At 40.7% G+C, this 14,118-nt stretch overlaps 1 protein-coding gene across 1 annotated transcript in view; it reads left to right on the top strand.

The window, feature by feature from the left end:
* LOC116686089 (attractin-like) overlaps nt 1–14,118 on the top strand; it is a 124,644-nt gene that overhangs the window by 7,682 nt on the left and 102,844 nt on the right. The window contains exons 6-12 of the mRNA XM_032511021.1: nt 1,763–2,011; nt 2,846–2,983; nt 5,064–5,157; nt 6,755–6,807; nt 8,974–9,068; nt 12,486–12,564; nt 12,834–12,991. Coding sequence (XP_032366912.1) covers nt 1,763–2,011; nt 2,846–2,983; nt 5,064–5,157; nt 6,755–6,807; nt 8,974–9,068; nt 12,486–12,564; nt 12,834–12,991 — 866 coding nt within the window. The remainder of the gene's footprint in view (nt 1–1,762; nt 2,012–2,845; nt 2,984–5,063; nt 5,158–6,754; nt 6,808–8,973; nt 9,069–12,485; nt 12,565–12,833; nt 12,992–14,118) is intronic.

Raw genomic sequence — 14,118 nt, 5'->3', positions numbered from 1 at the left:
TTTTTTTTTTTTTTTTTACAATTTCTTTTACAGGTTTAATATGGCAATCATTAAGCTTTTTGTCTGGTTTTCTTCTCTTTTTTTGGGCAAAACGCACCGTACCAAACACACTCTAAAATAATGAGTCTGAAAATCACTTCGTCTTATTACATCATTACATTACAAAAAATCATTTTCTCATGTCATTCAGTCTCTTTTTTTATAACAGTGCAGTGTAGACTGAAATGAACATTTATTAGAACGGACGGATCATTTAAAAAGCCCTGTGGGTAAACACTTAAAGAAGGCTGAACATTGTCCTTCTGCCTTTATTATTTTTCTCAAGAGTATATCTATGTTTGTAGTAGAGGTGTTCCTTCATAAACAACGTAAGACGTTTATCGAGAAGGAGAACTCTGTGATTAGACAACTGTTGAAAAAGAAGTTTGGAAATAAATATGTAATTTTGTAGTAATTTCAGGGCAAATGGGGACAGTTGTGTTCAGTTGGTACATCTGATAATACTGCACATGTATATTTCAGTTGGAGCTAAACAGGTCAGCTGAACATGCAATCATATCTTCATATGTGTGGGATGACGTTTTGCTAATGATAAATGAATATTTACTGCTCACTAATGAAGCCTTTCTTTTAAGGACATTCCTGTTCACTCTATAATTGGTACCAAATTACAGGAAATCTCCTGGGAAATTAGGGAGCAGCCAAGTGAGGCATTAGGCTCTTCTCTTGTCTTTTTTTGTAATCTATGTCTTGTCTTTTCATCAGTTGACTTCATTGATCTCATCATACCTCCAGTGTGAGAGCCTTTCTGCACTGTTTGTTTTGCAGTCCTGGCATTGGCATCTCTTGAGTCGTATTGATTATACATAAAATGTTAACTTTTAAGTGTGCACAGAGCTCTCCATGCATTATTCCAGTTACCCAGTTCTTGTCGTATTTATTCCAAATTACTGTAGAAAAACGCGCTCTCTCTCTCTCTCTCTCTCTCTCTCTCTCTCTCTCTCTCTCTCTCTCTTCTGACCATGAAATGTTGCTGCATACTATTTAATCTTCCATAGAGTTGCAGCAGCTGCATACATAACCCCCCCCCCCCCCAGGATTCATGAGTTCCAATCCAACCCACGGGCGAATAATGTGTTCAACCACTTGAGCAATGTAGCGATATTCATCATCCATTAAAAAAAAAAAAAAAAAAAAAAACCTAAAAGGTAACATTTTGAATAACTATGGCTCTTTAGAGTAGAGCATCTTTAAATGTCTTTTTTTTAAACCTTCATTTAGTTGAGCACATTAAACGGTGGCCCCTCCAGTAGATGAGATGGGGATTAATAATCTAGTTTAATAGTTTGATAATTTAGTCCCCAGCTGGTGCTTTGTTTTGTGAACAGCACAACAGAGAACAATTTTCATTTGTTTAACTTGGCCAACAAAGTACAAATTGTTGCTTACAGCCATAGGCAGAGAAAGAGAGTTAGGAATTAAAATCTAGACAAAATGTCTAAGGAGAGAAGGAGCAGAGGGAACTGGTGGCTGGGGAATGAGTCTTGTACAGGTGTTGTTGAAAGGCTGGACCTTATTTACTAAGCACTAACAAACATAACTCTTAACCTCCACTCATAGGACAGTAGTTGATTAAGTGAAAGCTTTAGTTACACCTGGGAAACTTACTGAGAACGTCTTTCTTCACAGTGGGAAGCAAATAGCTCTTCCCTGTAGTAAGTCTTGTGCATTGCTTTCTAACGGGTGCTGCGTTGTGCTGCAGCGGAGAACTGCTCCGGGTACAGGACATGTGGCCAGTGTCTGGACCAGCCGGGCTGCGGCTGGTGCACCGACCCCAGCAACACGGGCAAAGGTCAGTGCATCGAGGGCTCGTACCGCGGGCCCTTCCAGACCTCGGTCCCGGCCCCATCCACCCTCCCCGGCCTGCCCGCCATCCCCCCCCAGCCGGCCCTCAATGCCAGCATGTGCCCTAGCGAGGCCAAATACAACTGGTCCTTCATCCACTGCCCAGGTACGGAACAATGAGCTCTTACGGTAGTTTAGTTTTTTTAGGACAATCATTTGAAAATACTAATATCTGTTAATCTATTGTGTAAATGCTATTTCTTTAAATGTGTTTGTGTGAAAACGAAACCCACATAAGACGGATTTAAAAAACAGTCTAAAGCAAAAAAAAGTGATTCTTAATTGTCACATACACACAGTAGAATGTAGGGAAGTTTTTGGGAGGTCCAGTGTGTTGCTCAGGGACACTTTGACACTTGGCCATGTGTAATCAAAGCAGCAGAGGCCACAGTGTCATGACTTTCCATCTTAAGTATGCGTCAGGCTCTGAAAACACTGGATCTTCCCATAATGCAACGTCTTTCTTTAGATGCCCTCTTCCGTCTCACTGCCCATTGCTTTCAAACACCACATGTTCAGTTTGTAATGCAGGCTTTCTGGTAAGACCTTTAAGTCCAAAACCCAAGTTGAGATGTTTTGGAAGGCTACCTTCAGAGCCAAATTTAAAATGCACCCCCGTAATGAAACTAATTACTTATCTAACAACCAGAATATCTAACAATGTATTGGAATTGTTTTACTCATTCATTACAATCTAAAACAGAAATGCAAGCAGATGACCTGCTGTGGCTATTATTGTTGACAATTAAACCTGGCAGGCATAGAGAATATCAAAGCAACATCATAATGCATCACACAGACAGTCCCCTGCCAATTACCTTCTGTACTTGCATGCCAACATACATATTCCTTCATGTTATGGCCGGGGGCTGTTTATTAGCTTTTGGTGTGCAATGTTCACCCAGTATGTTTTTTATTTTTTTTTTTTTACTTTCGGCAGCTTGTCAGTGTAACGGTCACAGCCAGTGTGTCAATGAGAGCGTGTGCGAGAAGTGCGAGGACCTGACAACCGGCCGGCACTGCGAGAGCTGCATCTCCGGCTTCTACGGGGATCCCACCAACGGGGGCAGCTGCCAGCGTGAGTATTCGTGGGCCGTTCAGCCCAGCGCTAAATCCACCAGTCAGTCTTCGTGGGCACAGCTTCATTTAACTTGTCAGTGGTTTACAGTTCAGTTTTATGCCTGCCATTTTCCTCGATTCCTGGATGCACAGCATAACAGTCCCGTGGGATATTAAAGATTTACTCCACTCCACAGCTAATGCTGACAGTCAGTCGATCAGACAACAAATCAATCGTCCATTCCTTCAGCTTCATTTAGCTTTCCAGAATATTACAGCCACAGTGTATATTTTTGTATATTTTTATATTGTAAAGCCATTATGTTTTAGGGTTGCCCGTCCCTCCCATTCTCGGGAACGCCTTGAGGGCATCCCCTCAAATTCTGCACAGATGTCCACTTGGACTCGAGGATGAACTGGTTAGAATTTGGTGGTCAAATGTCTAGGTCGGTGTGATCTCGCAAAACGCATTACTTGCCATAACTGCCATAACATAACTTGCCATTTACACAAATGTCTAAAACAATACAATGATGACAAATGAATTTTATATCCAAAAGGTCAACTTCACCGTGACATTGTAATGTGCAAAACACTTATCTGGCCATTATTCAATGCCATAATTCAGGAACAGAAGACACTTAGGGGACTTTTTGTTAAGATAATGTTTTGGCCTGTAATTGACAAGATAGCTTGGAGACAGGAAAGTGGAGGTGGGGGTGCATGCAGAAGGGCAGACCTTTTTAATACTGACTGCCCACGATGGGGATCGATTAGATCTTCTGTGCTGCCTGGTTGAAGACGTATGTGAAGCATCCATGTTTCACCAAAAAATACACTTTTTTCTTAAATTGTCTCAAAGTCTTCACTACATATATTACATGAATCTAGACAGGCGTGGAGGTAAACTGCAACTTGCCTGGTTGACGGAGGCATACAACCGCAACGCAGTAATTAAAGTTTTTCTTTTTTTTTGTGCTAATTCCATATTTACTTCTTCTACATCAGTGACAGCCAAACCCAGCCTCTCATATCTTCATCTTGTCAGTATTATTCAATCGTTGTGTATACCTTTTTATTCCGGCCTCCTCCTACAATTATGATATGGCTTGTTGTTCCACCAGCTGTCCCCCATTGTAACCTAGATTTCTACATAATTTGCAGCTGTTTATACCAAGAGGCTCAGTGATTTTCAAACATGATGAACGGATTTTAACGTGAAGGACGGCAAACATTAACATTCATACAGATGTTATAAAGCTGGTCCTTAAAATCCCCACACCTAATAGACATTTGGCATCTGTTAACGGACGCAATAACTGTCTCTCTGGACGTGGAATGTCACCTCTGGCGGGGCGGCAGCCAAAGCTCGTCTGGGAGATGCAGCGTAGAAGTTGGGTTCACCTCTATGTATGCATAGAATTAGCTCTGGAACTGAACTTCTGGATAGGGCCACCATTCCATTTATTATTTCCATCTTGTCCTTTCTTTGGAGAATGAGATAGTTGACCCCTATGAAACATTCAGGAAAGCAGAGTTGCCATCAAATGTGTCACAACTGTGTCAAACTGTACGCAGACATATAGGAAAAGCTCCAGTACAGACTTTATATTTGTGACATAGACCTTAAGCGTGATTTATGGTTCTGCGGAGGCTCCTCGCAGAGCTTTGTGTGCGTCTACCTCTTTTAAGAGAACAGCAGGGCCGGCAAGTGTGTGTGCATGGGGAGTGTGTGCTCTCTAACCACGGTGGGAAATCTGTAGCAGGAACAGTTAACCCACTCCTTTGGGCTACGGCAAAGAGTCCGTGCCTCCGCGTTTAACGCAGAAGCATAAATCACGCTTTAGTTGTTTTGAACGGGATCAAATGTACTCAGTTGACACTTTTAATATAATATTTGTGTCATGGTGGTTATGGAAAAACATACATTAGCGATTTATGCTCAGACATTCTACACAGGAAAAAGTATAATACAATACGTTCAATATTCTGTAGCTGTATATCTAGAATAATAGCATTTGTTAAATATAAAATCAAAATGGGATGATATTGCTTTACTGAGGCACTTTATGTTTTAATGTTTCATGTCTTTTGTTCAGCCTGCAAGTGTAACGGCCACGCCAGCATGTGCAACCCTAACAACGGCAAGTGCTTCTGCACCACTAAGGGCATCAAAGGGGATCGCTGCCACCTGTGAGTTTGACATTTTCCATTCTTTGTCCTCAACTTGTCTCCTGTGTCCTGCCTAGGAAGATTAGATTAGATTCAATTCAACTTTATTGTCATTGTGCCGAGTACAAAGACAACGAAATGCAGTTTGCGTCCAACCAGAAGCGCAAAAAGAGCAGAAAAGTGCAATGTGATAGATGGACAGGACAAGAAACAGTGCAGTAGTGTACAGTTGGTTTAAAGACTGTGATTTGGAGTGATATAAATTAAATATGAATATGTGCAGTGTATTAGCAGTTACCTTATAAGAGCAGAATAAATATGGCTATGTAATATGAACAATGTATGAACAGAATGTACAGATATGTGCAGTGTAGTAGCAGTCACATCATAATACAAGTAACAATAATATAGATATATGCTGTGGATTATTATTATTAGAAAAACTGAATAAATATGGATATTCAGTATGAACCATATAGACAGCTATGTGCAGTGTGGTAACAGTCCCATTGTAGTGCAGAAACAGTAACATTATAAAAGTAGTGCGAATAATTGTATGTGCAGGATGAATAGTATGAAGAGAAGTAGAATATGGCTAAGTGTATTTACAGTATGTACAATTGTAAGTGAATAAATAGAACACTATGGGTGGGATAGGGAGTTTGGGGGGCTTAGTTGGTCAGTAATCGGGATGCAGAGCCAGATTTCAGTAGGGTGACAGCTGCAGGAGAGAAGCTACCTCTGTAGCTATCCTATTCTAACCCGCCCTACAGTTAAATTCTGGGTGGTGGAATAGTCTTCTTGTTGTTGTCCATCATATGCAGTATTTGTGGCTCTGGAACTTGTGTTGTACTTGTGTGCTGTGAACATCACTGATATAAATATGTACCTGCATGCACTTTCAAAAGTCAAGGAAGCATTTTTCATGTGTAAAGGTATATCGCACCACTGGAAATTCAAGGATTTGGTTTCGAAACGTCAAAAACCTGCAAGCAAACATGTTTTAAGACAAGACTCCCTTTTCTCTTTTTTTGTTGGCATGCTGTAACAGCAGCTGTTCATAAGTACAAGCAGCAGGAATCTTAACCCTGGTCTGCATTACCATGGGCGCCTGGATAGCTCAGTTGGTAGAGTGGACGCCCATATGTAGAGGTTTACTCCTCAACGTAGCGGGCCAGGGTTCGACTCTGACCTGCGGCCCTTTGCTGCATGTCATCTTCCCCCCCCCCCTATTCACTTCTTCAGCTGTCCTGTCAATAAAGGCATAAAATGCCCCATAAATAATATTTTTAAAAACCAACAACCTGAGAGGCAGTTTTACAAATGGGTGGTCATCAGTATGAAAGTGAAGCTGTTTTCTTAGACAGACAGTATCTGTTTCATCCTTCTTTATCCGTGTTCTTTTCATCGGGCTCTAAATGCAGCTGCCTGAAGGTAAAGACTCCTGTGTGTTCGCTTCTCTCCGTGTGCAATGTGTGGATTTGCTCTCGTTAGTTTTTTTTTGTCAGCAATTAAATTGTCTTAATTCACCTTCGGTCTTCATTTATTCGCCATTTGCAGTCATTCTCCCATGTTTTGCCTCATTTCCCTTAATCTATCGTCCACCTCTCTTTTTCAGGTGTGAAGTCGAGAATCGTTACCAAGGCAACCCTCTCAAAGGAACATGCTACTGTAAGTAGAATTCAAGTGTGTGTGTGTGTGTGTGTGTGTGTGTGTGTGTGTGTGTGTGTGTGTGGTGGGTGTGTGTGTGTGTGTGTGTGTGTGTGTGTGTGTGTGCTCTCAAATCAAAGTAAGTCTCAAGTAGTTTGATGTCTGAAGAAATAACAGCCAGAGGAGAAACCATTTTTATTTTTTAAAACAAGTTGTAGGTAGAAATAATTGAAAGTGAGCCGCGGATGAAAGTGAATTGCCGAAGAATGTAGTGGAGCTTTTTGACGAACCAGTACAGTGGAGATTACTCTCTTGTCATTATTATATTTGTCAACTGTGATGATGTACTGTAGACTGTGATGAAGTACAAATCATTGCATTTAACTGTCTTTGTCCTCCGTGGTCCTCAAACGTTTATTCCTTTAGTGTATTGTGAGAGTACAGCCGGTGCTACAAGTAATGGTTGACATGGAAGAGTCGACACAGACACGACACAAGCCAAAGTAAATGGGTCAACTCGTCTCGTTGCGGGGTTTTTGTAACATTTGTTATGACCATTGTGAAGTAGCTGCATGTTTTTACTGAACAGGCATTTCAAGCTAGAGATTCTGGATCACATGTTATTAATGTTTCGTGCTGAGAGGACTCGCTGGCGAATTTAGTGAGTCGATTGTCAGAAAGTTAATCAACAGCAAGTTTGAAGTCCTGGATTGTTATCTTCTCAAATGGGAGGATTTGCAGCTTTTAGATGGATTTGTGTTGATTGAGTTTTATGTGCTTGTAAATGCAATATCTTATAAATTCTAATCTGAATAATCAGTGTATACATAATCAGTGGTTGCAACTAGAGCTTCATTCAATAGATTACTTGATCAGAAAATGGATCTACAAATGGTTTGTTAGTGTAATTGTTTAGGTTGTTCTTTAAAGTGCCAAACATTTATGGGTCCTCAATAAGAGGATTTGCTGCTTTTCTCTTTTTTGAATGATTTTAAATTGATTTTCTTTAGGTTTTTGACTGTTGGGAGGATGATGTAAGACTTTTGAGGACATCCCCTCTGGGATTTTGATATTTTACAGTCCAAATGATTAATTTATATTAAAAATAGTCATCAGTTGCAACAAGTAGAATGTTTGAATGTGTATGTAGAAGAGTTCAATTGATGACCCAAATAAAAAAAGAGCAGGAGACAGCGAGACACCTCAAAGTGCATGAGTGGCAGGGCTGCACAATATATTGTTTTTATCGTCTTCACAATATCAACTGGCACAATAAACACTCTGAAAAAGGCTGCGACATATCGCGAAAGACTCTCTAAGATTTTTTGTGTTCGTTAAAAAAAGATATCAGTAGTCCAATATAGTATGTCCCATAAAAGAATGTAGGAGATGATTTCATGAGATTTAAATTCAACAAGCAGTTTGTTATATTTTAGCAGAATACTGAAAGCAATCAATCTGAGCACACTTTAGTATCTGTTTATTTAATGCCCGTAATATCGGTATTGCAATATTTAACGTTATTGTATACCGCACATTTGATGACATATGATGCGGCCCTGATGAGTAGGTGAGTGAGTGCGGACGGACACTTTCTATGATATTAATTCTGATAGTAATTCTGTGTAAATCTCTAGTTTTGCAGAATAGTAAATTTAACAAGGATGAGTTGCATGCTCAGTAGACCCATGTTGTCTCCTGTATGAACGGAGCATTACCAACCCAAAGATTAAAGTGGTTTATTTTGGCGGCAGATGTTATTTCCCTACATGTATTTGAACGGGCATAAGAAGGGATCACGAGGTCTGGAATATGGTGGCCAGTAATTTGAAAGGAAATTAGTTTGTCCCTGCAGGTTGATAAAGTCTGGAAGACAATGCAAACTGGATGTTAGTTTGCAGATCATTTCGGTTTGCTGTTGTATATTGTCATGGTCTAGTGGCAGTGATCTCCAGCTGTTGGTTAATGCAGGCTTGCACACAGCCACGTATCCGGCCTCTTCAAATTCTAAAAACATAAAAACGAAAGGGGATCTGGGTAATTTCCTGCCCCGAGCACTGTGTGAAAACAGGCTCTTGTGTGACTTTCAAACTAAACTAATCGAGCTGTTCTTCTGTTTCTTCTTCTTTTATAATGCCCACCACGCTCGCCCACACCCACACCGCCCGGCTCAATCCCTTCAAACAGACACGCTTCTCATCGACTACCAGTTCACCTTCAGCCTGTCGCAGGAGGACGACCGCTACTACACCGCCATCAACTTCGTGGCCACACCTGAGGAGGTATGTATCTTACAGGGAACGCCCCGCCGTCACAGCAGCTGTCTCTTTTTCTTAGGATTAAAGATTGTGAAGTCAGCACCAGGTGGTGATGAAGATGGAGATTAGATTGCTTTTTTTTCCCCTCTCACCTTGTTTGTCAAGTTTCATCCATAAACCCTTCTCCAATTCTAACTTGAAAGGTATAGTGAGTGATGATACGACAGTAAACCCTGTCAAATTCAGCAAATATCTCCTCACGGTCACCTAGCTCTCTATTTTCTGTGTGCGTTGCGTTAATACACAGCCCTAGCTGTGTAAACTGAAAACATACAGGAGGAGTGCATGAGCCACTAAACACTACTTCAGCTAATCAGCAACAGGCGGCGATAGTTGATGGTGGGGGGGAGGCTGCATGTGAATGCCGGTAGCGATCTGGGGGGTGGGGGTAGGGGGTGTTATATTGTTTGGCAGTTAGGTTCAAATATCAACAATCTTTGCACTGCATGGCTTACAGCACCTTTAACATTTTGGTAATGATGATAAAAGTGATGCATGCAAAATAAAAAATAAAACAAAGACATTTTTTTTTTGCTTAAAGGAAACCATTCCGACGTAAAATGAACCTAGGGGTTAATAACTCATGCGTACCGAGTCAGCCGCTCTCTGGGATATGTTTTCATGGGAAAAGGAACCGTAACGATCCGTAATTGTCCATGACAACCCAGAATAAAAACAGTTACAACAAACTAATTAGCAGTATTATATCTTAATGGTATCTTTATTAAGTTAGGAACGTCCGCTTTGAGACCGAGATCTCATTTTCAAGGGAGACGCGAGTACTTAAAAAGACATAACTGCATAATTAAAATAGAGCACAGGCAATAAAAGCAGGTTATATAATGAAGTAAACATTAGCATAAGTAATAAATGATAAGACATAAATTGATAGCAAAACACAAAATGAAACTAATAAAATAAATGAGAGAAAAATGATTACCACTGGCTTCAAACAGACATCATACAAGACATTAGTCAAGACATCATACAAGACATTAGTCAAGACATTATAGAAGACATTAGTCAAGACATTATACAAGACATTAGTCAAGACATTATAGAAGACATTAGTCAAGACATTATACATTACTTGAAAGCAAGTATCTTACCAGAAAATGACTTTGGTAGAAGTTTGTCACCTTTTAAAAGTCCTTGGGCGTTTTCACACATACCTCCTTTGGTCCAGACTTTCGGACTTTTCAGTTTGGTCCGAAACAAATTTGCTGGTGAGAAAGGTGCCTTGGACCACGGTCTGGATCAAAAGACAAAATTTTGGTCCGATCAAAAGAAGGGGTCTTGGTCCGGACCAAACTGAACCATGGTTCGGTTCATTTGCAGTATGAAAACACTCTTTGGATGGTTCAGACTTTCAGACCAATTAAATCGGCTCATTCATTTGTTAATTCATTTTCATTCCTACTGAAAAAATGATCTGCTGAAAAATGACAAAATAACACACCCAACGTCAAACACACGCTGTCTACTCACCAATCAAAGGGAGTCACACGTACGTATGTCATTGGAAGTTCTTCAGTGCGCTAGCAAAATCACTGGCAAACCAAAAAGAACGGGATCAAATGTAGACAATGTAATTAAATAATAAAACGCCCTTAAAGTATCTGATATTAACTGTACTAAGTATCTAAATTAGTGTCATGATATTAAATGTAATTAACTATTAAAAGTAAAATTCAAAAAAACTTGATTGTTAACTTTATTGTGGCTTTCTTATAGTGAAGCATAATATTCAGGGTTACCACACCTTCTTAAACATCAATATTCAAAGTCTGACATCAACAAAGAGAAACACAAACCAAATTTTCAATTTTTTTTTGTTCACTCCAACATACGAAAACATTTCTTGCAAGTGACGGGTAACGGAGCCGCTGAGGGGACGTGGATCAGCGTAAACGGATGCATTTTATTTAGGATATATAGTGGAGTAAAAGTGAAAGTTTCCAGAAATATAAACAACAAAGTAAAGCACAAATACGTGAAAATTCTACTTAAGTACAATAACTACGTATTTTGATTTTCATCGCAACACTGGACATTAATGACATCAGCCTGAAGTGTAATGTCTGTGTGAACTACGCTCATCACACAGATGTTTCCCCAGCTAATAACAGCTGGTCCAGTCCCATTTACCTGACCACAGCATCTGGATCCCAGACTGAACCACCACGGTCAGATTAAATATTAAACCCCAGATGGTCATTTTCCCCTGACCAAGTGTTTAAAGGTCCAGTGTGTAACGTGTTTAGTTGTTTATCAAAATCTGTGTTGCCCGTTAACAAACTTGTCGCTACCACCGTCATCAATTCCGAGCATTCTTTTTGGCTTGAAATTTTACATCTCTATACGCTCCATATTCGTGCACCATGTTGAAATACTGCTGGTGAGGGACATACAGGACTGCTCCGCCTGTCGCGTTTTCTCCGTCACATGATACACGCACAGGTTCTGCTAATGCTTGCTAATATCGTCGCTTCCCGGTCCTGGGAACTTTGACAAAGAAAACATGGTGGACCACACAAAATCCAAATTCCTGGAACATGAGTCTTCTTATTTGGCCAGAAAAAGAGCCAAAGACGGGCTTTTTAAAGCGTAATGGCCACAGTGGCTGTAATAAGTACTTTGAACTGCGTGGCGTGAGAGAGTTGATTGCGATCTATGATCGCTAGATGGGAGAAATTCCAACACATTGGACCTTTAACACCTAGTAACCTATGCAGAGCTGTGACCCTCTGTCAGTCAGCGGGAAATGTATCTGTATCTGTCGTTGAAATGTAACTTTCCTCAGGTGAGGCACACCTGAGCACCTTCTGGACAACGATTTCATTTGAGTCATGTTCAGCAGTTATTCATTGAGCTTCAATATGCTGCAGAATTATACGTCTTTAACAATAAATTAAGAACATATTTCAAGTTTTCACAACAAGGCCGCCGCGTTAATCATTCATCTCCACTCAAGCTGTTAAAATGATAATTACACAAACGTTGCCTTTCAGTCAGTAAACAAACAATAATTAGCTCTCAATTTACACCTACTTGACGTTGTCAAAGCTGATATCACTGTACAACGACACTTACACTTTTTTAATGCACACTGTTTTCATTATTGACTCGTTCAAACATTTGTTTTGCTAATGCAGCTTCCATTAGCTCTGTAAATATGCTCTTCTCTGCACCACAGTAACGGTTTGTACAGCTGCACATCACACAGTGAAGGCGTTTTGTGTGTAAATTACATTTTATTATGTGTGTGTGTATGCGTGCACAGAGGGGCTTTTTGACCTGTTACACATTTTGTACATGCTTCTTCTTTTTTTGATTCCTCTTTATGGTGACTGCATGCTTTCTGTGTCCCTCCCTCTCCAGCCAAACCGGGACCTAGACATGTTCATAAATGCCTCAAAGAACTTCAACCTGAACATAACCTGGGCCACTAGCTTCACCGGTAGGTCTCCACCAATACCCAAGGGGACCTGAAACAATAAGATGACGGAAAATTAACAATCAAGTAATGATTCAAAAATGCCAAATTTACAATTTGCTGCCTTTTTTTTAAATTAATTTTTTTATAAATGTCATATATCGTCAGAAGCAATTGGAAGAGGTCACCTTTGGCTCTTTTTCACATTATCTAGACAAACAAATAGTTTACCCCCCAAAAAATAATCATTAGATTAATTGTTGTGCTTTTCTGTTCCTCCCTCTGTCATTCAGCAGGCACCCAGACCGGGGAGGAGATCCCGATCGTCTCTCGGAGCAACATCAAGGAGTTCAAGGACAGCTTCTCCAACGAGAACTTTGATTTCCGCAACAGCCCTAACATAACCTTCTTTGTCTACGTCAGCAACTTCACGTGGCCCATTAAGATTCAAGTAGGCTTTGCTTCGCTTAAGCCAAAACCCAAGTACAACTGGTTCAACTGGTTTGGTTGACGTAGTTTGTGCGACAGTATAATCATTTGACCTTATAGTGAAGCTGCCCTTTATGTCAGGGTGTGGCACTTTAAAGAGGACCTATGCAGTGTTTTCTAGCTTAATTTACCCTAACTGAACATCTTTGGAGTCATTGGAATGGTTATGACTTTTTTTCCGGTTGAATGGTGGTCGTCTCACTACCCCCTAGCGCCTGTGAGCGCAAAAACTACCCTCGCGTCTCGCTTCACAGCACTGTCCATATAGAGAAACCTGTAGAGGGGGCTCTGTAGAGAAACCTGTAGGGGGGGCTCTATGGAAAAACCTGCCAACAAAAATAGAGAAAACAGCGAAGAAATGGCCAACACTGCATAGCGCCGCTTTAAAGGTCCAGTGTGTAACTTTTGCAGTTGTTCATTATCAAAATCTGTATTGCCCTTAACAAACTTTTTTTATGAATATTTACCACCACCATCAATTTCATCAGTATTCCTATTGGCTTGAAATGTTACATTTGCGCTTGCATGAACTGGGGCAGACGCTTTGTATTCATGCTCCATCATGATTTACGTCAGCCGGTGAGGGACATACAGGACATACTGCTCCGCCTTTCGCATTCTCGCTGTCACATGATGAACTCACAGCTGCTGCTAACGCTGCTAACGGGTAATGTCGCTTCCCGGCCCCGGCAAATTAGAAGAAGGAAACATGGAGGACCGCATGTTATTTATAATACATTCTGCGGCGGAGTGGGACAAAAAAAATCTACCACAAAATTTCCTAGAGCACTGGCCCTCGGGGGCCAAGGGAGAGATGAATGTTAGGAAATAAGAGGCTGCCGAGGCCCACCGTGTTAGTTTGACCTGCGTGCAGCGGCGGCCAGAGCGCACTCAAAACACTACCATAGTCCCAACTCTCCCGAATTTCCAAGAGTCCTCTTCACCCAGATAAAGAAAAGGATATTGAAATAAAGCAAGAGACCGACTTTTTGAAGCATGAAGGCCACCATAGCTGTAATAGCCAACATACTTCGAACTGCGTGGCGTGAGAGAGTTGATTGTGATATGATATATATATATATATATATA

This window comes from Etheostoma spectabile, unplaced genomic scaffold, assembly GCF_008692095.1.
Source record: "Etheostoma spectabile isolate EspeVRDwgs_2016 unplaced genomic scaffold, UIUC_Espe_1.0 scaffold314, whole genome shotgun sequence".
NCBI classification, from domain to species: domain Eukaryota; kingdom Metazoa; phylum Chordata; class Actinopteri; order Perciformes; family Percidae; genus Etheostoma; species Etheostoma spectabile.
The sequence above is the reverse complement of the archived record's forward strand: the minus strand, read 5'-3'. Positions and strand labels throughout refer to the sequence as shown.